This window comes from Neolamprologus multifasciatus, chromosome 12, assembly GCF_963576455.1.
Source record: "Neolamprologus multifasciatus chromosome 12, fNeoMul1.2, whole genome shotgun sequence".
In the NCBI taxonomy this organism is placed as follows: Eukaryota; Metazoa; Chordata; class Actinopteri; order Cichliformes; family Cichlidae; genus Neolamprologus; species Neolamprologus multifasciatus.
This window is the reverse complement of record NC_140450.1, coordinates 14,576,039-14,598,884: the sequence shown is the minus strand read 5'-3', so window position 1 is coordinate 14,598,884 and position 22,846 is coordinate 14,576,039. Positions and strand designations below refer to the sequence as shown.

The 22,846-nt window shown below is 42.4% G+C and overlaps 1 protein-coding gene across 1 annotated transcript in view; it reads left to right on the top strand.

The window, feature by feature from the left end:
- Positions 1–22,846, top strand: part of LOC146506639 (zinc finger SWIM domain-containing protein 6-like) — a 47,903-nt gene that overhangs the window by 22,039 nt on the left and 3,018 nt on the right. Inside the window, exons 2-12 of the mRNA XM_085181347.1 lie at positions 3,756–4,112; positions 5,508–5,656; positions 7,240–7,390; positions 8,842–9,021; positions 10,747–10,917; positions 11,100–11,246; positions 11,862–12,008; positions 13,544–13,804; positions 14,983–15,118; positions 22,166–22,323; positions 22,472–22,635. Of these exons, the coding sequence (XP_085037473.1) occupies positions 3,756–4,112; positions 5,508–5,656; positions 7,240–7,390; positions 8,842–9,021; positions 10,747–10,917; positions 11,100–11,246; positions 11,862–12,008; positions 13,544–13,804; positions 14,983–15,118; positions 22,166–22,323; positions 22,472–22,635 (2,021 nt within the window). The remainder of the gene's footprint in view (positions 1–3,755; positions 4,113–5,507; positions 5,657–7,239; positions 7,391–8,841; positions 9,022–10,746; positions 10,918–11,099; positions 11,247–11,861; positions 12,009–13,543; positions 13,805–14,982; positions 15,119–22,165; positions 22,324–22,471; positions 22,636–22,846) is intronic.

The window sequence follows — 22,846 nt, the reverse complement described above, 5'->3', positions numbered from 1 at the left end:
TGTGGGAATGTGGATGGATGAAAAGGGCTTGGAAGGGGAGAGAGTGAGAATGCCTATTAAAGCAAGGGAAACACGACAGAATTTAGCTTTTTAAATACGCAAGTCTTTTATCACTGTTCAGTGTTTTATACTCCATGTGTTCTGAATCCAAAAAGTATCCCTGTTCATTTTCTCTATGAGAAAGAAAAATAGTTTTGGTTTTTAAAGTGCAGCTGGTTTTACAACCATCTGATGTGTGTGTGTGTGTGTGTGTGTGTGTGTGTGCACATTTGTGTGTAAGAGTGTGTCCAATTGTATCAAAGGTTCATTTTTTTTGGGCTCTCTAAGCCCCACATGTTTTTGATGTTCTCTCTTTCTCCCCCCTCTGTGGACCAGGGGCCACTCTCGAAACACAAGCTTGACATGCGCGCGCACACGCACACACGCACATACCGACAGACTAAATGTAGCAGCAAGAGTTACAAACATTTGCTCATTTGTATGTTTTTTACGGCTTAATAAGCTAGCTTTCTGCTCTACAACCAGGTGCACTATGTCAGCGTTTTTGTCTAGTTTAAGATTGTCTCAGTGCTGGAGTCTCCCACAGCTGGAGACATATAGGCTTTGATCACTGCAGATGCGAGTGGCTGCCATATTTGATCCACACTCAATCTACTGTGGATATTGTTAACAAACATGTGTTTCCTCTGCCAGCTGGCTTTCAGAATGGAAACGCATATCTCCATGGCAGTGTTGTGCAGTGTTAGGCTTTTGCAGCCAGCATTTCTTAGTTTGCAGATAATGCTAAGCGAAAGGGTAAATATCATAATTCATTGCTCTTTCTGTTTTACAAACTCCAATTACATTCATGCTGATAGAGCTTTTTGAATGTTGTATTGATAGATTTATATTAGGCATCCGTCTAATAAAACCGATAGCAACTATTCTCATCCAAGGGAACAAGCATTAAATGGACACAAATGCTCAACTAATCCAAAAAGGGAGGAAAAAATTCAAAGCAATTTAAGAATGGAGGGGCCTGAAGAGGCTTGAGAAGAAAAGTTAACTGCTAACTGAAGTTAATGGATGTGAAGCAGAAAACAGACAGTCAAAATAAATAGGAACACATAGTTTATTCACAGTTTAGATAAACATGTGAAGTGGTTATCTAAAGTTTACTCAAAGTAAAGCTAGGAGTTAAGTTTGTTAACTAAAAATATAGATAAAGAAATAAAATTGTTAGTTAAGCAAAATGTTATTTTTTCATATAAATGGTTAGCTAAAATGATAAATTTTGAGTTTGCAGTTAGCTAAAGGTATGGCCTGTAATTTAAATTGTTAACTAACTGTTAAAATGATTCTTTTCACTACTTCAACTGTTAAACTATAACTAAACAGTTTAAAGTGGTTTAAAATGATTACCCAAATGCATGTCTTGTAAGTGAAATTGTTAGCTAACTGTTAAAACAAATAAAAGTCAAAGTATGCTATGCTAAGTATGCTATTCAGTGCTAAATTAATAAAAAGTTTGAAATTAATAGTTTAAAAAATTGGTTGAAATTGAAATTGTTTCCTTAATGTATTAACAGCTTAAATATTGAGAAAGGTATCCACAGTTTGTTAGCTAATTGTTAACTAAAAATAATGAATAAACATTTAAATTAGCTCAGTAAAAGTTTAAAAGAACACTCTGAAATTAGAAGCTAATGGTATGGCTTGCTACTGAAATATTTAGCCAGATGTATTGATTAACAGTTGAAATGGTGAGATAAAAGTGAAATAAACAGAGTTTTAAATGACTAGCTGAAAGCATACCATGTCAATAAAATAGTAACTACTGAAATGATATAAATGTATAAATAAATGCTTGAAATTGTTGGCTAAATAGAAGGAATAAACCAATGAAAGTGGTCACCAAGTATGCAGGACTAACTAAAACTTGTTGGCAAATTATTAAAACTGTAAGACAACAGCTATTGACAACTAGTTGGGAGAGTTCACTAATCATAACTGAGCCTATATAAGCTGAATGCAATAGCTATGGCAAGTGGAAAGTAGTAAAAGTCTTGTGATATGCAAGATATTTAAATGAAGTTTCCAAATATGCTTTTCTAGAAGCTGCTTTAGGGACAATGCTGACATTTTATATTACCATTATTTTAGTCACCCGCTTTCTTATTCCACTCATTGAGGACAAAGAAAGAAGGGTGTCTATTTTGACCTCTGTTTAGCTTTCCTGAATAATCCTCCACTCATTTCCATCTATATCCTATAAAATATTCAACTCCTGCCCCTCCTTTCATACCAAATATAGAGCCCCAGAAAACACTTTGATATATGCGTTAATACATGCTTGATATCACATCGATGTATGCTCTCGGTCCTTTGATAAACATATTAAACATATGTATGTCTTTGCATGGTCCACATGAATTTCAGAGTTCTCTCTTGAGCGCATAAATGCATTCATAAGCTACTCCTGGCCTCTGCTAACCACTCCCATTATTAATAAATGCATGATCGCACGCTGTGCCTCAATATGTATGTGTGTGCCCATATGTGTGTCTCTTTCATATGCTCATAAGTGTGTGTTTTAGGCCACTGCTGGGAACCCCCACCTGGTTCATTCATATGTATTCTCGAATAATGACTAGCCACGCCTCTGGATGGTGCAGTCAGGACAAGATCAAACATTATATTCAAATGAGAGCCTGTATAATTCATACTAGAAAAGTCAAGCACGCTGCTCACTTCCTTATCTCTTTCTCAATTCCTTTTGCCGTGGATCAGCAGTTTCCTGCATCTAGATTTCTGTCAGGCCCATCTACTCTCACTCACAGTAATGGTAGTAGACTACAGCTGGTCCTGATCATACTGATAAGAGAACATGGGGTCTTTGGCAGGTGACTGCGGTCGAGTAAGTCTGTTTAACATAACTCCATCCTAAGTTTATTCATTCTTGTAGACAATGTGCGCAGTAGTGTCATTTAATAAAGAGCACACTTGGTGAACTAGCTGCTGTAGTACAAAACGTCGTGTTGCCTCTGTGTGTCTGTAGATCTGTAGACCAAGCAGCAACCTTCTTGACTAAAAACTCAATCCAATGCAGAAGCTTCAAACGCTGTACTACGTCATGTGGCTACCTTAGACTAGCCATTTTTACTCAAGCAAACCACAGTGAGAAGCATTATCCACAAATAGAGAAAACTTGGAATAGTGGTGAACCTATCCAAAAATGGCCATAATGAGCTCTAAGAGTGCATCGATGATTCATCGAGGAGGTCACAAAAGAACCCAGCGTATGATCTAAAGAACTGCAGGCCTTACTTGTCTCAGTTAAGGTCAGCTTTCATGATTCAGCAATACTAACAGTTGTGGTCATTTGTATATTCTTACATCTGGCTCAAAAGTAACACAGTATTTCATAAAAAGAACAACATACCAACAGTCAAACATGGTGGTGGTAGTCTCATAGTCTGGGACTACAGGACCTGGACCATCTCCAGCTGAGATCTATTAGCATCACCCTAAACAGACCTTTCATGCTTAAAAACCCTCCAAAATTAAACCAATTCTACAAAGAAGAGTGTGGGCACTGTTAACTAGTGGCTGATGGTGGTCATGTCCCTCTATTATATAAGACGTTGCTTAGTTGTCTGCTGTTTCTGTAGCTTGACTTGTTGTTTTAGTTGCAAAGACAAATGGAAAACAACGAAGGATTTAACAAAAACATTCCTAAAACAAAGCATGTTCTCTTTTGTTTCTAACATTTTCAGGCTTCCACCTGAGCGGCACAGTGACGGACCCCGCCACCCCCTCGTCACCGGAGCTCGTTTGCAGCGTCAGCGTGAGCTTTGATCGTTGCAAGATCACGGCGGTAACGTGCACTTGTGGAAACAAGGACATCTTCTATTGCGCCCATGTAGTGGCGCTGTCGCTTTACAGAGTACGGAAACCGGAACAGGTCAAGCTGCACCTGCCCATCTCGGAAACCCTCTTCCAGATGAGCAGAGACCAGCTGCAGAAGTTCGTCCAGTATCTGATATCAGTCCACCACACTGAGGTTCTGCCTACTGCGCAGAAACTGGCAGACGAGATTCTGTCACAGAACTCTGAGATCAATCAGGTCCACGGTGAGGAAACCTGTGTGTTAGTGTCTTTGTGAGGTAATGGGCATGTTTAAGATCGCACGTGGGTATTAACGCCCTCTACGTGCGCACGTATTGACTGCGAGGGGAAGGTGAAGTGTGGCGGGATCAATGTTACTCATTAATAAGAGCCAGACAGCAAGCAGAGATTCTGTGGCTGCAATCAACACTATAGAGCTGTTCTTTACCTCTGAGAGAGAGAGAGAGATATAACAATGCAGAGATACAGATCAAGAGGTTACTAGACAGATTTGTTTATCTCTTGTTATCGATGCTGTACTTACTGCTTACCCAGAAGAGGTAAGCAGCAAGTACAAATAGAAGGGCAAACAACTCGGGAAGAGAAACCAAGGAAACCAGGAAGCACAAAAAGGCATAAAAGAGTCTGGATGCGGGTTTTTTTTGTGATTGTGTGTTGCTGCTTTGTAACTGGAGAAGTGATGAAGGAAGCAAAAAAGAAGTTATGGGGAGGTGTCCAAAAATAACGGGACACAGGAAACAGACTTGAGCAAAGGAAACTGAGGAGGGCCAAAAAAAAGAAGACGGAGAACAGAAGAGACAGAGTCTTTTGAGAATGAAGAGACCTGTCGATGAGTCATCGATAGCTCTAGAAACGTAAACTAACTCTTGTTAGCAGAGTTACTCCTGTTCAGGTTCTCAGTTTGAGCTTCTCCTCAGCGAGTCTTCGGAAAGACATCTTTAAAACTCAGTTTGTTATTGCATGCTTTTAACAAAAATCTATCTCAGTGAAACCTGTTAATTTGCTTAATCGGTAATGCAGTTCAATTATTGAGGGCGGCACTGAAATAATGACGTTATGTTATATTAAAATTAGTTTTATTAAAATGCAATGGCGGCAAGTTTGTCTATTGTTAAGATCAAATAGCTAAATGGCTTTGCTGATGTGTTCTTGGTAATGTTATAGAAACAAAACACCGCATTGCTGCCTGCAGTACGAGTAGTGCACTTGCAGGTTGCTGTAGTCATAGGACATAAAGGTGTAGAAAGATGAGTTACATTGTCAGTCTTCTTTTTTTTATTTTCTGGCTATTTATGGAGACATTTTTGATCTTTTTCTTAAAAGGAAGGGCAAATGAACTTGGAAAGAGATGTTTTTTTGGGTTTTTTTGTAGACTTAGCTTTTAACTGTGTTTGCTAAGATCAAAGTGCACTGTTTTTATGCTTTTCATGAACAAAATTAAACTGACTTTCATCTCATTTCCTGGAATATAAAATCTGCACGGGGTTTTATTTGACAAATATATATTCACAAATATCCTATACCAATAATGCCATAGTATTAATTAGGATAAGAGATAATAAGGGAAAAAATGTTATGGCCTTATGCACATATAAGATTTGAAGTGTGTGTGTGTGTAGGGGCCCCGGACCCCACAGCGGGAGCTAGTGTGGATGATGAGAACTGCTGGCACCTGGATGAGGAGCAGGTTCAGGAGCAGGTCAAGCTCTTCCTGTCCCAGGGAGGATACCACGGCTCGGGCAAGCAGCTCAACCTGCTCTTCAGCAAGGTCAAGACCCAGGAACACTCCCACATACACGTACAAAACCCACCAGCTCTCATACAGTACATACCAGCCCTGCCAGTCACGGACACGTTCACGTTGCTCCCTTTTGTCTTTCTCACAAGAACAAACAGCTACTTTGAATAAATATTTTCTCCATATTGTTAGCGCACTTTTATAAGAAGCAGGAGTAAAAACAACATAATACAGAGAGCACATACACTGAACGTCATGCTGGAGCTAATTGCAGGAGGGACGGACACTGTGAGATAAAGAAAGAGAGAGGTATCGGAAGGCGAAAGCTCGCGCTGTATGCTCCTTTGTACCCATGATTAAATGATTACATGAGAGACGTGCCGTTCGCTCCGTTACCTGGTATTACAGTGGCAGAGCTAGACCAGCATTAATGCGCTGTGTGCTATGTAAAGACTGCAAGCCAAGGCCATTATCATCCAGTCTGCCTGGCTTTTAGAATATCTCTCGGCTTCATGCTCTTTGTTGCCTGTTATATTCATTTCAATGCGCGCGCACGCCCACTAACAGCCGCGTATATGCTTACACAGACGTGCACACCCACATCGAGAGTCATGTATGCACTTGCGCTTACGCAGAGCTGCCCTTAAATCTAAAACACACATCCACTGCATTTGAACTTGTGAATCTACTGCAAGTGTTCATGGGTGTGTGTGCGTGAGTGTTGTCTCCGCACATGTAGCAAAGTTGAAATTTACTGTTTTCTGTTTTTCTGGTGTTTCACTGAAAAATCCCTCCCCTGTATTTAAAGAAGTAGCAAATCAGATTAATATTTGATATTCCTGCACACCCAAGAGTTTTAATGCCTCCTACAAGAAGTTGCTGACCACCATAGTTTACAATAAACCAGTCCCTCTTGTGATTAGCGCTTCTCACAAAAAGTGAAGTAGAGAAGAGAAAACTATCGCTGCTGTTTATGCACAAAGAAATTTTTTTTACTTGTTTCTTCTAGTAACTGATTTTCTTGAAGTTGGATTCTCATTCTTTTTAATTTTTTTTAATGATGCCATACTGTATGTAATGTAATGAATGGATTTTCTTTGTGACATCTAGTTTTGCAGAATATTAAAACCCCTAAGTGAAATCAGAGAACTATTTAGAAAACATAAATGATTATTCCGTTTCTGTGTCAAGAACTTGATTTAAAAAGCACAGTAAGTATTTAAAACAGCGTTTTAAGGAAACAAAACACGACGAGAATGAGAGGAATTTTGTCATGCGACCATTAAACCTGATTCTACCGTTGACAAGTGCAGTAGCTGCAAGATTAAAATATAAACGTTTGCTGCCACTGTATTTACCTCTACCAACAGATTACACACAGTAGATATGAAAACATGCCCGGCCATCTTTAAATGTGCTACATGTGTTTTGCGCCATCCCGAGGCATAAAAGTTGTTTTCTTCATTGATTTAAACCTGCGTACGTGCCATGAATATTTCAGCGCGCACACGATGTTAGAACAACGTGCCGCTCGTGTTATCGCTGCTCTTTGTTCCTCAGCTGCTGTAAACTACATGTGTGCGCGGGCCTGTCCCTCTTGTGTCCTCCTCTAGGTGAGGGAGATGCTGAAGATGCGTGACTCCAACGGAGCGAGGATGTTAACACTGATCACAGAACAGTTCATGGCAGACCCTCGGCTGGCGCTGTGGAGACAGCAGGGCACCACCATGACCGACAAGTACAGACAGCTCTGGGATGAGCTGGGTGAGAGCGAGAAACACACTGCACACGCACATACTGTCCTATAAATGTGCACACACCTCTTTGCCTAGATGGATTTAGCAAAAATCGACACAAAGGTGTTGTTTTTTGTTTTTGTTTTTGTCCTGCACACACTTGTCACTGACAGCCCAGTCACTTTCTCACTGTGACTGGTGGTGTGTAAAAGTGTCTTTGTGAATTACAAGCTATTTAATGCATCGTGCTGAAACCCTAAATGTTATAACCTCTGCAGTGTTTTCAGACTCATCTCATTACATATTAAGCTGATGTGACAGAGTGCCGCTCGCCGTGCTCTCGCTCGGCTTGATACATCCTGTAGTTCTCCTGACAGACGTGCTGTACCTACAGCAAAGCACATCCTCACAAGCCGCAAAACCAGCGGGCTCATCACCAGGACAGCAGCCGTGTTGTCTCCGCGTCTTTGTTGTTCTTTCTCTAATGTCTTGGTTGCTGCTGTTGTTGTTGTTTTTGTTGTTGATGATGATGTTCGTTTTCTCCCTTTGGTCTTGTTCTGCACTTTGCGAGGACAGCGCAGTGATCTCATCTGTTTCAATCCCACGTATTTTTGGAAGTGTGTGTGTGTGCACGGTCTCTTTGAAGTCCACACTTCAAAACCTTCTTCCCAAGTCCTTATCACTCCCCCTGATGTGTGGTAAATGCTGCCTCTTGGCGCCGCACTCTTTATCCCTCTCTCTCTCTCGCTCTCTCTCCCCCTCGCTCCCTCTTTTGTCTTGCTCCTCTTTGAGTTGCAGCTACTCCTCTCCTCCAGACACAAAGCCTTGCCTCATTCACTTGTCCTCACCCGTGTCTTCTCGTCCACATCATCTGCGCCCCATTTCATTTTCTCCCCTCACCCCCTCCTTTTTACACTTTCTCTCTGTTCTCCACTGTGTTTCCTTCTCCCTTATTATTCTGTCTATGTCCTTGCCTTCGTCCTTCCTCCCAAACTCTGTCTGCACACATATGCATCTGTAGAATACAGTCACACACAGTCTCTCTCTCTCACACACACCCACACACACACAATGTGAGTGTATACATATCTCTTGGAGTCTGGAGAGTAAAATCCCCGATTGTGCTTGTATCCCCAGAGACATAGCCACTTTTCATATTCTGTTTGTTCCAATTTACTCTAAAATGATGTGTGTGCAGTCAGCGTTGCCTCGGGACTAGTCAAGTTCTCTGTTTTCAGAGTTTTGTATTCCAGTGCAAGATGGCGGCAGCACGTAAAATGTGCTCCTAAAAGAACAAGAAACAGTGTTAGGGTGTAAAAACAGCCCCAAGCTTTCAATCTCACATGATATCTGTATTAAAGGTATTTTAAATCTCAAAAGACACACTTTATGGCTTTTGTATGACTCATTGCTTACATCACTGTTACAAACTGAGAAGTAGGGCAGCTAACTGAAGTGTGTGTTTGTGTGTGTGTCCAGGTGCCCTGTGGATGTGCATCGTACTGAACCCCCACTGTAAACCGGAGCAGAAGTCATCATGGCTGCGCCAGCTGCGCAGATGGAACAGTGTGGACGTTTGCCCCTGGGAGGACGGTAACCACGGCAACGAGCTGCCCAACCTCACCCACTCACTGCCTCAGGGCGCCCATGGCAACCAAGGTAAGACATCGACAGGTTTTGTATGTCTGTCAATAACGTATTTATTGGTCGTGACACGTGTCTGGCAGTTGTAGCAGGTGAGAGGTGAGTCTCGTCACAGCTGTGGCACTTCCAAGATCTGTTGTGCAGGAAGGAATAGCGAGCACCCAAAGAACTGTTTTGGCAAATTTCTTTCCCATAGATTTAGTCCATTCAAGGTGGTGCTGTTAGCAACATCGCCTCGCACCAAGAAGGTCCAAGGTTTGAGTCCAACCTTTGTGTGTTCTCTCCGTGTCTGTGTGGCCTCTCCCTGTTCCCATAGTTCAGAAACATGCGGATGGGGCTAGGTTGCTGATTGCTGATTGGCCATAGGTGTGAATATGAGTGCGACTGGATGTCTACCTCTGTGTGTTTGCCCGGCGGCCAGCTAATTAATTTTGTTGACCAATAATTACCTTCATCTTTTGTGTATTTCAGACAATAATTACATAGAAATCAAAGCACAAGGACAGAAGATATGCTGAAATGCATTGACGAGATCTAATAAGAACTAATTAATTTGTTCAGAAAGGCAGGAATGTGATCTGTGGTGCAGTGAGGTTAGGTGCACACAATTGATCTGTCCATGAGAAACGGTTCTCTGTTTTTCATGAAAAGACAAAATGTCAAAACTTGGAAGGAAGAGAAAAGTAGGCATATCGACACATTCCACATTAGATGTTAAGGCGCTATATAGTTATTATTATTAATATAATAATAATAATAAGGCGCTTTGTTAAATCGTGTGGAGCAACTCTCACCGGTAAAACCATGACAAAAGTCTACACTTTATTTTTTTTACTGAATCATCTCAAGTTTGCTGTCAAAATGAACACGGCCTTGCCTCTCGCCCCTCCGTGACCCTGATTCGGACAAGGAGAAGAAGATGCTTTCTTTTAACGATTGATTCAAAAATGAACAAGAAAAAAAAAAAGTTTTTTTTTTTCTCTAAATCATGATGTCAGCAGAGAAGTTCAATTTCATATTGGTGTGACTCATATTCGGTTAATTTAAAATGAATTAAAAATTGTAAATCAAAGAATTGTTGCCTCACTGTGAAAGGGCTCAGGAGCTTTGGCTACAGGGTGGGCGTATGTGTGTGTTCGCTTATCAGTCTGTCTCTATCCAGTATTTCTCCTAAAAGATAATTTTACACAGGCAGCAATTCCAAGCTAAAAGAGCCACGCATAATTCCAAGCTAAAAGAGCCACGCATGTGCTGGAGATAAATCAACAGATTTCCATTATTTTTTTTATTTTTTTCTGTTTGTTTTCATACACATGTTATTTTCTTACAAGATGGACAAAACAAAAGAAACAGAGAAAAACCACGTCGACGATAAATCTCAACACAACAACGAGAAGTACAATTCCATACATTAACCCAACAACTGCAAAAACACAATAATTTTCCTGCCCCACATAATTGCTGTGTGAATCCGGTCTGCTGGAGTCGAGAGGAGGCCGCTTAGATTGCTGTTTGCTTTCCGGCTTTAAAACACCACAGCAGATTTTCTGTGGTACACAAGCCAGTTCAAGCTGCCAATCTTCCGAGTGATGGTTTTTTGTTTTTTGTAGCAATTACGCTAATGTCAAAAAAGATATTGAAATGCTAGGGCTGTCTTTTAAGACAAAAAGAAGTCCACAAATTATCGAGCGTTTGGCTGTTATCCATCTTTTTCTCACCTCACCTTTCCTTCTCCTTCAGAGATGCGCCCCCACAGGACTGTGTTCACACGGGCCATCGAGGCCTGCGACCTGCACTGGCAGGACCGACACCTCCAGCACATCATCGCCAGTGACCTCTACGCCAACTACTGTTACCATGACAACCAGGAGGGTTCTCTCTTCGACTCACGTGGTTGGCCCTTATGGCACGGTGAGTCTGTGTGTGTGTGTGTGTGTGTGTGTGTGTGTGTGTGTGGAGGTGTGTGTGTGTGTGTGTGTGGAGGTGTGAGTGAGCACGTGCCAGAAAAGTTATTTGTACACAGTGAGCCGAACTGAGATTGTCCAGGAGGTGAGAGAAGAACGCTGGTTTTAAAACTTCTGTCTTTCCCTCAGAGCATGTTCCAACAGCCTGCGCCAGGGTGGACGCCCTGCGTTCCCACGGTTACCCGAGAGAAGCCCTCCGTCTGGCCATCGCCGTGGTCAATACGTTACGAAGGCAGCAGCAGAGGCAACTGGAGCACTTTCGTCGGCACAAGAAAGGTGAAACTAAATTGCGGTATTCAAGCCTTATTTGTTTTTTATTCTCAGAATCCAATTTGGCAGCAAACCATTCTTGGAAACTCACTAATTACCTACAAACAACACCAGCTCACTGTGATATCATATATAATGCCTAATAATCTCAAAGGAAAATTTAAAAAGGAACAAGCCAGAAACGTTTTCAGTTCCTGTGAATCCTTTTGCCTCCTTAAAGTGTAACATCTAAACATCTAATTACTCTTGCCAAACTTCAGAGTAGATGAGCTCTTCATGCAAGGTACTGAAAAATAACAAATACTCATGCCATCGCTGAGATATGGTCTGTATTGATTTTTGGTAGTTTATGGGGCCTATCGCTGCTGTTTCTTAATCAGGTATGGATGACAGCTCTGTGCATATTAGTTTTCATACCCTTGCGCATTTCAGTGGCGGAGGGGGGTCGACTTTAGGGGTGGAAGAATTAAGATGAGGCCTTGCTGGGACAGACAGTTGTTATTTGTGTGTATATGTGTTTGTGTTAATACGCTGTTCAGCTTGCAGAGGCTAATGATGTGCATTAAGATGTTGTCAATTTCTGCACTGAGACATGTCCCCGTTTGCTTTGTCCTTTTCTAGAGTTGCTCCATAAAGGCCACACTTCCATAACCAACATGGAGGGCTGGGTGGGGCATCCCCTGGATCCCATTGGCACCCTGTTCAGCACCCTAACAGAGTCAGGACGAGTGGGCGAGGAGGGCTCCAACACCTGCTTAGACCTCTCAGGTACTGCTGGTTTATTGAAACTGGCCTCTTAAATAGCTACAAAAAAACCCATACACACATCAAAATGCGACTTTATCGTATTCTCTTTTTTTTTCATATTTTTATTGAGAGACAAGTGTACATTAGTTTGCAATGACAATACAATCTGTTCCCCTCACATATTTTTTAGTTTTCCTTACATGAACAGATACGATAATACACACACACAGGCACACTGACACACACGCTTAAATAAAATTTAAAAAACAAACAAACAAACAAAATAAAACCTAAGAGGAAACCCACAACAAACCCCAAAACACACACCAAGAAAAAAAAAAAAGGGGGGGGGGGGAGATATGATATTAATCAGCTGGTAGAGCATTTAATGACTTGCAATAGTTTACGAAGGGGCCCCAGATACGATAAAATTCTCTGTATTTGCCCTTCGCCACAAGGCCTATCTTTTGCAATTTAAGAAATGACATCACATCTCTAAACCAAAAAGAAACTGAAGGTGGCTTTGAAGATTTCCAAAGGAGTAAGATGCAACGTCTAGCCAAAAGTGATGTAAAGGCTAATATTTTGAAGTGTGTAGGGTCGGTTAGACCAGTGTTGACTGGAAGCCCAAAAACAGCTAGAAAAGGGTCCATGTAGATTTGGGTCCCAAGAGCCTTGGAAAGAATAACTGAATACTGACTCCAGAAGCCATGGAGTCTTGGGCACAAAAAGAACATATGGCCTAGGTCACATGGGGTGGCATGACATCTCTCACACTGATCCATTACTTGTGGGTAAATCTCAGACAGACGAGACTTTGAATAGAAAACCCTGTACAACACCTTGAACTGGATAAGTTGTAACCTGGCACAGGACATACTATAACGGACATTGGATACTGCTTTCTCCCATTGCTGATCCGAAAAACTCCTAACTCCCGCTCCCAAGCCCCCCTAAACTTTATCGTATTCTTTATTCATCCCACACCCTTTTACAAAGTGATTCATGTGTCTGTCTTTATGTATCTACACGGAAAAATCAGCTACTACACACAAACAAGTCATGAAAATACAGATGTTTTTGTGTAATTTAGCACAGATGTTTGTTCTAATTCTATGGGACTGATTTTTAACATGAGATAGGAAATCTATACTCTCCATGTATATTTATATCTCATCGATTATAGTAGAGTAATTTTTAGTCTATACAAAGCATAGTTTAAGTGTAGCTTCACCTTCACTCTCTTTGTCTTATTCTTCACCATGTTTTTCAAATTCTCCTCGCCTACTCTCTGCGATTGCTCCGTCCCTCGGTGCGTCTCCTGCTTACAGAAATAGCCCACTCCTCTGAGGAAGAGCAGCGAACAGAGAAATGCTCCTAAGGGGTCGATCTTTATTTTGGGTGGTCACTGGATTAAGACCTGCACTGTGTGACGAACACCGTGTGTTTTTCACAGGAGACGGACTCCTCTATTGTCCAGCGCCTCAGAGAGCCAGTTTCTGCTGACTCATTTCTTCTCATCTGCCTCTTTGTCTTCTCCTTTTCCCTCTTCCTAGATTGCTCCAGCGTCGTAAGCCGAGCGGACCTCCAGCGGATGCCCGTGCAACGATTGCTGGGGGACGGCGAATCGTACGTGGCGCTGGCCGTGGAGACCGCTCTGATCGGCCTAGGCCAGCAGCGGGTGATGCCCGATGGGCTGTATGCTCAAGAAAAGGTGTGTCGCAATGAAGAGCAGCTCTTGGCCAAGCTGCAGGAAGTGGAACTGGACGACTCCCTGGTCAAAATCTTCCGTAAACAGGCCGTCTTCTTGCTGGAGGGTAAGAGAGATAACAGAATATATTCCAACTATACTTTTGTTTTGGTTTGGTTTTTTTTAAATTTACATTTAAATGGTTGCTCCCAACGTGGTCGAGTGGGTGTGTGCTCTTCCTGTCCACATGATAAAGTGTGCTGGGGCAGCACTGAACTCCACCATGCTGTATGGGTGAATGAGAAGTCTAAAGCTCTTTTCATAAGTGTAACCTGTTTACAATTTACTTTTTTTCACCATATTTCCCTATAGCTCTCTTTCTCTCTCTCTATATATATAATATCTATATATTTAAATCTATATATATATAGGCACACCTCCTCCCTGTTCTTCCTCTACCTCCCACACACCAAGAGCCTACACATTCCTGCTAAAACAGGAAAAACACTTTTGACTCTGTCTCGCTATTTATTATCCTTTCATTTTGTGGTGCAAATAGAGGCTGAGCTGCCCTGGGCCAGACCAAAATGAGCTCTTTACACAGTAACACCAGGGGTATTGTGTCAGCACACATATATGCGTGCACACACACCAGTGTGTACATTTACAGGAGTGGAGCTAGGGCAGAATGGGGTTTGGTTATGGGAAAATGAGAAGGAGGAAGAGGAGGAGGAGGGGTGCGGTGGGGGCTCATCCCTGAGGGCCCAGCCCAGTCAAACTCTACTCCAATCCCCACCCAAACCCCAACCCTGCCTCATCCCTGGCGCGACCACCCACCTCTGGCTCCGTTAGTAATAGAGCACCGGGCTCCGAGGCCTCTGTGGTTCCCTGGAGACTGCAGCCGCGCCACTGTGTGATGTGGTCTGTGGCTTAGAAGCCTGTTGGGGTTTAAAATAACCCACCAGAGATGAGGGGGGAAGCACAGGAAGAGGGGGAGGGAAGGAAGAGTGTGAGGCCAAGGCTGCACACACGGCCATATGGTTTTTGACGTCAAAGTTTGTTTTAATGCCGCGTGGCTTCGGTGCTTCCTGGCTACGAGGGACAGACCAGATAAATCACTCGTCAGTGTGCAACAGGAAAATAATGACTTAATGTGCAGCAATACCAGAATGTGTTAATTGTATGGTACATATTATAAAATATAATAACTTGAGGACACACTTCTTCCTCCTGTGTCTTCCATAGCTAAAAAGGACCCACTTTTCTCGGTGTGTTTATATTGTTTTCATGTGCTTTTTGTCACAGCTGGTCCGTACTCTGGCCTTGGAGAGATCGTCCACAGAGAAAGTGTCCCCATGCACACCTTCGCCCGCTATCTCTTCACCTCTCTCCTACCTCACGACGCTGAACTGGCGTACAAAATTGCACTGAGAGCCATGCGGTAGGTCTCCTGTGTTTGTGTGGGCTTGTTTCCGTAATCATGTCAAAACCTTGTAAATCAGATTTTTACCAGCTGTGACAGCAGGTCTCGCTTTGTTTTCACTTTGTGCGTCTGCGTGCACGCGTGCATGTGTGTGTGTCTCCGTCTGTGTGTCATCATGGCAGAATGTGATCCTGGGCACCTTCTTTAACTATTACCAAAGCTTGGCAGGTGTTTATATGTCTGTCTGTGGATGGGTTTTGTCAACACGATGGTGTCATAAACATGCAAGGGACAGCTATGAAACTTTACCGGGGTAGTTAAGGTGACTATTGAGGAGAAGCCTCTAGATGTAGAGAGGCCCTGTTAGGAATCTCAAATAAAACTTTTTTGAGCTTTGGAGATTTCCTATGAAGTAATGAGTAAAACAATCAGAGATAGAGCAGTGCCCCACGCTCTAATAGGAGCTGTTGTGGGAGAGAAAAACTGGTGATTGTGAAGCAGTAGCATCCATGTTAGCATCCATGGCCACAAAGTTTTAAGTTACCACTCAGTGATGATCCTGAGTGTGTTTTACAGATTTCTGAAAAACAAAGAGCTTACCTGTGCAGCACACTAATATGTGAACAGCTGAATATTGGTATGCACGCCCCAACCCACTATATGATATATCCTCGCATCCTGTATAACCATAAAATATTTACGTGCGGCTTATAAATGGTAAAATGGACTGATGCTTATGTAACACTTTTCTACTCTGCGGACTCAAAGCACTTTTTACTACAAGCCACTCTTATCCATTCTCACACACACACACACACACCCATACAGCGCTCTATTCTAAGCACTGTCTGACGATCACACACACTGGTGGGGAAATTACGGCTCAGCTGTGGTAGTGCATTGGCGTTGGCTGCCCGTCTACCTGCAGAGAGCATCTGTTGTCAGATGGGGGCAGTGTCAAAAATATGTGGCATAACTGCTCTGTGGGATACTCTTATTTGTGCTGTTGTTGGTCCGTCAGTCAGAAGCTGTAACGTGCGATTTGGTGTTCACTAACCTCCCCGAGGATATGACGATGCAAACTGCATGAGCCAGCGATTCACCAACCTTCTGATTCGTAGACGACCTAGTCGTCCTCGCTTAAAATCTGAGTGAGGATTTAAGTGATTTGAGAAAAAAAAAATCTCCTCAAGTTTAAGATCTCTCCTATTTGTGCAAGCTTGTCTTCAAGCTTTAAAGCTTGCAATGTCTGCAGCTCAGTGTGCATCTGTGTTTTGAAGGGAATTCCACGCTGTTTGCTGGCCTGTGCGTTGTCCGTGTGATCTCTCTATATTAAGCTCCTGTGTGTATTCATCTGTGGACAATGTGGACATGTGTATGTACGTTAATCAGTCTGCGCTGCTGTGTTTTGATGTTGTGACTAGTGGGAGCTGGATCAGTGAATATTAATTACATTAATGAGAGTATAATTAGTGTGGCTGTAATGAGGAGGATTCACACACGCACACACTTATGCGCGCACACACACACACACACACACGCACACACAAACACATGCATATGCCGAGCCAACGGGGAGAGGACACAGAGGAGGAAGATGTTTGTTATGTTTCTACAGAGCTAAGCTTTGCGAAGTCCATCACTGTAAAACTAGCAAATGATTTGTGAACGACTAAAAATGAAGCGATTCTTGTTCTTCTTTTTAACTTTTTCGGGTTCTCGTGATGTGTCACAGTTGGCCGAACGGAGAACTAAAAGACAAGAAGCGCATCCCTTGCACCTTCCTACAGTTAACCATTTAGGAGGCGTCAGGATGTAAATAACACACTTACAAAACCAAAACGAGATGGTTTGGATTTCTCAGTGTGGTTTCAAGGTTGCAAATCCAGCTGGTGTGTCCCTTCCATTCCCTCTAAACCCAAGTCCCAAGCCTGTTTTCCCTGAGTCAGCCACTCCCTTCCCTCCCTTGCTACTTCCCTTCACCTTTTTTTTTTTTTTGTTTCCTTCCCCTCTGCTCCTCCATCCCGACTCCTTTGGCGTGAATGCGTCGATTTAGAATAATAAGGCCACTTATGGGTGCTCCTGGGAGCCAGGGGTGTCTACTCAGCACATAATGAATGTGTGTAATGTAGCGTAGTGTAATGTGATAGCATATACCTCCCCGCTCCCACGGGATGGTGGACAGTTAAATATAGAGGAGGAGGTAAAGTAACCAGGGCTATTTTAATGGACCTATTATAACACTATCATTGATACAAGGAGAGAGAAAGAAAGTCTAGCTCTCTCTCTCTCTCGCGCTCTCTTGTACACACACACACGCTCTCTCACACACTTTTTTCTTTCTACTTGCATTCTCGATTTTTCTCCTCTGTCACAGTTGCTCTTAAAACGGCTTTTTTTTTTTGCAAATGAGAGGAAGTCAGACTGCCTCCATGTGTGCATGCATATCTGATATATATGAGAGTATTTTAAAGTGCCTGGGAGTTTATGTGTCTTGGATGAGGTTAATTAAAGTGTGTAAGAGCAGCATATGCCGTGCAATGGCTCGACGTGAGCGGCCAACACAAAAACAGAGAAGCTGCCTACTAGTTCAGGGGCTGCCCAGAATTTGACTGCAGCCACAGAGGAAGAAGAGGAAGAAGAAGGAGAAGAAGAAGCTCACTGCCTCTCCAGAGACGGTACTTATCTCAACTCTTTTGGAAGCCAAAGAAACAAATCCCAGTCGCCTGTTATCATATGTGATTTCCATATGAGATATGAGCCTTCCAATGCTAATGACTCTGGATCTTCGCTGTAATCCACAACCTTTGATCCTCTGCATAATCCATAATCTTTGAATATAAAGTACTCTATATCACGATTGCCGTCTGAGGATAAGATGAGACTGATACATCACCAGTGCACACAGGTAGCAGCCATAATTTCAGTCGGGACCACTTTATTCCAAAGACGATTATTATTTCCAGACGGGGGGAAGGAGAAAGACCTGTGGTGCACAACACAGCAGGCATTGGTGATATGACATCTTCAGACGCGGCATGATAAGGACGAGCTGGGATCAAGGCGGGCTGCAAAGCTGCTTGCATGAGCAACAGTTGACAGAACGTTAAAGCAGTTTAAATTGTATACCTTATATGAGATTCTGTTAGCGCTGTGTGATAATGCAAATTTTGGTATAGACCTGATAACAAGTGAATACATGGCCAGTATTACTGATACCAATGCCGATACTATTACCGATACTTTAAACCTATAAAGCACCGATCATGACTGTGACCTGGAATGTAAATGTGCCTGTCTCTAAAACACTTTAGGTCAGCTTCTGCTTCTGACAGTCAGCGCAAAAAGGTTGGATGGGATGGGGTTTTTTTAAATGACACAATTCAAATTGAATTTAGAGGATAGAAACAAAGTATTAATCCTATGGCTGGTATTGATCCGATACAATACTATGGATATTTGGTTAGATCCGCCTACCTCTAGATGTTTCAGTAGGACACACAGAAGCGTATCAGCTGATGTCGTGTGACATTGAGATCTACTGTTAAGAGCTAATGTGCCTTACCCAATGCTTTGGTGGCTTTTTTCTTTAGTTTGCATAGTAAAACCCTTATCTGTCTCTCAATTTTTTTTTACATGACTTTCAGATTAAGATGCTGGGAATCATTGATGTGGGACATGTAAACAGCGCAATACTATCGTGCTGGTCCCAGTGAGAGAAATAGATGTAAACCACACTGCCAAAAGAAATACTAGTAATGTAATGGGTTGATTTCCCTTTGAAATATAATGTTTTATACAATACAATTTTACTATCAGTCAGTGAAATCTTTAAGTCTGTCCCTCGTTGCCTTCTACCTCTGCATATAATGTTTTACTGTCTGTCCGCACAAAGCTATAAAGAATCACCACTACACAAACTCTCACACACGTACAGACGGTGTATTTACAATCACTTTGCTCATGCAGATGTGTTTATTGTATTATATGAAATTTATTGAACAATATAAAGAAACATGCTCATCTGTGAGTTGCAGAAAATCCAAGTGCACGGAAATAAACAAACCTCTCGAGAATGATATTTTAAACACAGATTTTCACGTGACTGCGACAGTGATGACTTTAATGTAGTACATGTTCCTCAAAAAGCATCACTCAAAGCAAATGTCAGTTTTAGCATCCTAGGCTCCTGACGGCTAGAATATCTGCTCATCTCGTTCATGTATGACTTCATCCCTGCTGCCAGGTGTTCTGCAGGTTTTATCCCACAGGAGTTTGTGTATGGTCTTCCACCGGATGTGTCACTTAGCTGATAGATGTGCGCTTGATAAATTATGGAAGTGAAGGGTGTTTACAGTCAAAGGGGGAACAGAGAAAGAGGTAAAGAGGTCAGTAGTCATGGTGATGCAGACCAGAAACCCAAAGGGCCTCAGGATTTAGGTAAAACCTGCTCGCACTGCTTTTTATCATTGTATCCTTGCAGCTTTTCTGCAAAGCGTTACGCATTTCATTCTTCTTACATGGGCATGTGAATGTGTGACCCTAAATGCTGGTTTACCCATCACTGCCTCATCACAGGCTCCTCTTCTGTAATCTGTTGCCAGCTGCCTCCACGTTGACTGTATTGCATATTTCTGCCCCTTTCAGATGTGACAGCGTGCTACAGTGCCGCAGGAGACATTTGACACCAGAGCGACAAACCCTTCTCACTGACGCTCACAGGAATTGATTGCCTCTTATCGATCACTCTGTTTCTTTTTAGATAATATATTTATACGCAATTACTTCAAACCATGGCAAACCTGTGAAGAACCGTTTGTTACAGTTTTTTTTTATTATACTGTAAACACACAGTAAATTGGTGTTGGATTTAGATGTGCAGCATTTTGCACTAATTATATTAGCTGGCTGGGATTAAACTGTACTTGTGGTTGGATTGAATACTTTGGAGAAGTTCATGAGGGTTCATTTACCTCTCCTACATTGAGGTATTCTTCAGCAAATCCAGGTCCTTAAGCACCCATCCGATGCAAGTACTCGGCTCTCTGGTGAACACCAAACAAAAGCAGGAATGTTGATGAGGCCTCCATCTTTATCAAAGGCATTTTTTTTTTTTTTTTGCTTTGCTTTGCTGCACCCCAGGAATCTTCCAGAAGGTCCCAGTGTGGCAAAAGCTTTTAGCAGCTCTTAAGCTTTGTGTGGAATGAATCCGGCTGTTGCTAGGGCTTCCAAACATCTCCATTTTGCACCAAGTGTCAGCGTTCACACTTGCACGCATCTCAACTGGGTTTTTGACACCTTCTGTCTCCGAGAAACGAGCTCCGCCGGTGCCCTCTTGGGCGAAACGGAGCAAAGACGAGGCTGTTTTTGTACATGCCTTTACTCGGGTGGCAGCGGTATCACATGCACCTTGCTCTGAAATTGAAACTGGCATTTAGCATTACATTGCTTTTACTGGGCTGCTTTGATGTGTTTTCAAAAGGGCAGGTGTGTGTGTGTGTATCTGATCTTGTGTGTGCGCGCATGCGTGTGTATGCTCTGGGTTTTTTCATTGATGTGTGTTGGTATTTGTTTGATGTGTGTCCAGCCTTACGGGGCTAGAAGGTGAATTCCTTAATTTCCCCATGGACTCAATTAGCTTTGTGATTGGCTGAGAGAAGGCCAGGTTGCGCTGTCTTCTGAAGGAAAGAAGACCTTTGAAACTGAGGTGGGAGCGGAGGGAAGAGAAGTGAAGCAGAATAGGTGATGAGCCGGCCACAGTGGTAACTGTGTTGTGCTCGTGGCTCTTGTGAAGACTTGGCCCTGTCAGTATTATTATAATGAGAGACAGAAACTAGTGAAGCTCCTCCATCCACTAGCAGGTGTTGCACGGCTCTGACTTCATTATGACCAATTAGAGTGAAGAAAATACTAATTATACCATGGTTTCTAGGTGATTAAATACTAGGTTGAAAGTAAATTGCTGGGAGAGGCTAACTGTAATCCCCCTGTGTCGACTGAAGTCATTTTGATTTTGAAGTGACTTTCAGGCATTCATAATGAAGCCTTTTTTCTCTCAGTACGGTATTCTGTTTACTTGTTACAGTATGGAGGAAAAAAAGAGGTTTCATTGATGATGATTCACGGACCTTTGTTGTCTAATTTCTCTTCACTCTTGTATTTCTTTAATTTGATGTTTTTGAGTTTAATATTCTTAATTAACTGAAATACACTTAGTTCTCCAGACTTCTTGAAGGACATTCAAAGCTCCTCTTTGGATGTTGGCTGTCTTTTGGTCCGTTTTCTGTCAAGATGATCCTACACTGTTTCAGTAAAGGTCCGGACTCTGGGGAGGTCAGTCCATGACTGATAGTTTCCCATTGTTTGTTTTTCATTCCATGCATGCTGTTATTGCATTGGCAGTGTGTTTGGGATCATTGTCATGCTGAAAAGTAAAGCTGTTGTCAGTTACAGGCTTTCCAGATGGTATTGCATTGAGGATTAAAACCTGATGGTACTTTACTATGTTCATAATTTCACCATTTTTGATAAGATCCCCAGCACCACTGGCTGAAATGCAGCCCCAAATCATGACAGAGCCTCCTACATGTTTTACGGATGGCTGTAGACACTGTTGTCCTCCATATATACCATTAATGATTTGAAACTCATCGCTCTATAAAACCTGTTGCCACTGATTTTTCAGTCCACTTCTTCTCCCTGTTTCCTTTCCTTAAGACTTGCTTCTTGACAGGGTGACTGCCAAAAACCCACCTCTGGGTCTTGTGTCAGGGATGATTTGTTGCTACAAAAATACTGCTCTTTGCTTAGTTTCCTCTAAATATATTCAGGTATAAGGATGGACTAAATTTGAGTGAAAAGGGAGCCAGTGTCCAAAGAAAAACTTGGAGACCTGGAGAAATATTGCTCAAGACCACTTTAGAAAAGTCTGGCTTCTTGAAAGCAAAATATAAAGAAATAAGGTGTGGCTCAAGACTCTACTTAATATTTATGTATTTAATTGAAGTACATAATTCTCCACAGAATATCTTTAATAATTGTGCTGTGGGTCTGTTTCTCCGTCAGGTTGCCGGTGTTGGAGTCGACGGCATCATCCGGTGACCTGTCGCGACCTCATCACATCGTGTCCGTAGTGCCCAACCGCTACCCGCGCTGGTTCACCCTGAGCCACATAGAGTCCCAGCAGTGTGAGCTGGCCTCTACCATGCTCACTGCTGCCAAAGGTGCACAGATATTTGCACAATTACAGATCCCGCCATTAACTTTCCTAATGTTGACGTACTATTAGTAACACATGCATTTGCATGTATACAGATAGGGGTAGCAGTAATTTCTGTGCAATTCTAAACTATTTCTGTGTTTGTACCACAGGCGACAGTCGCAGGCTGGAGACGGTCCTGGAGTCCATCCAGAAAAACATTCACTCCTCGTCTCACATCTTCAAACTGGCGCAGGACGCGTTTAAGATTGCCACGCTCATGGACAGCCTGCCTGATATAACACTTCTCAAAGTCTCTCTGGAGTTAGGACTGCAGGTATGCATTTTTTTTTAAAGTGTACTTCTGTGAATTTATTTTCACCTTTTAGTGGAAGTCAGGTTGTAAATTTCCATGGCACACCTTTGTTTAAAAAAAAAAAAAAGCCTAATAATACATCCACATGTGTATGTGAAGGTAATATTCTACTTATACCAAGCCGCTGTTCACTTGTATCTTAGAGTAGAGATATATTGGATCATTTTCTTAC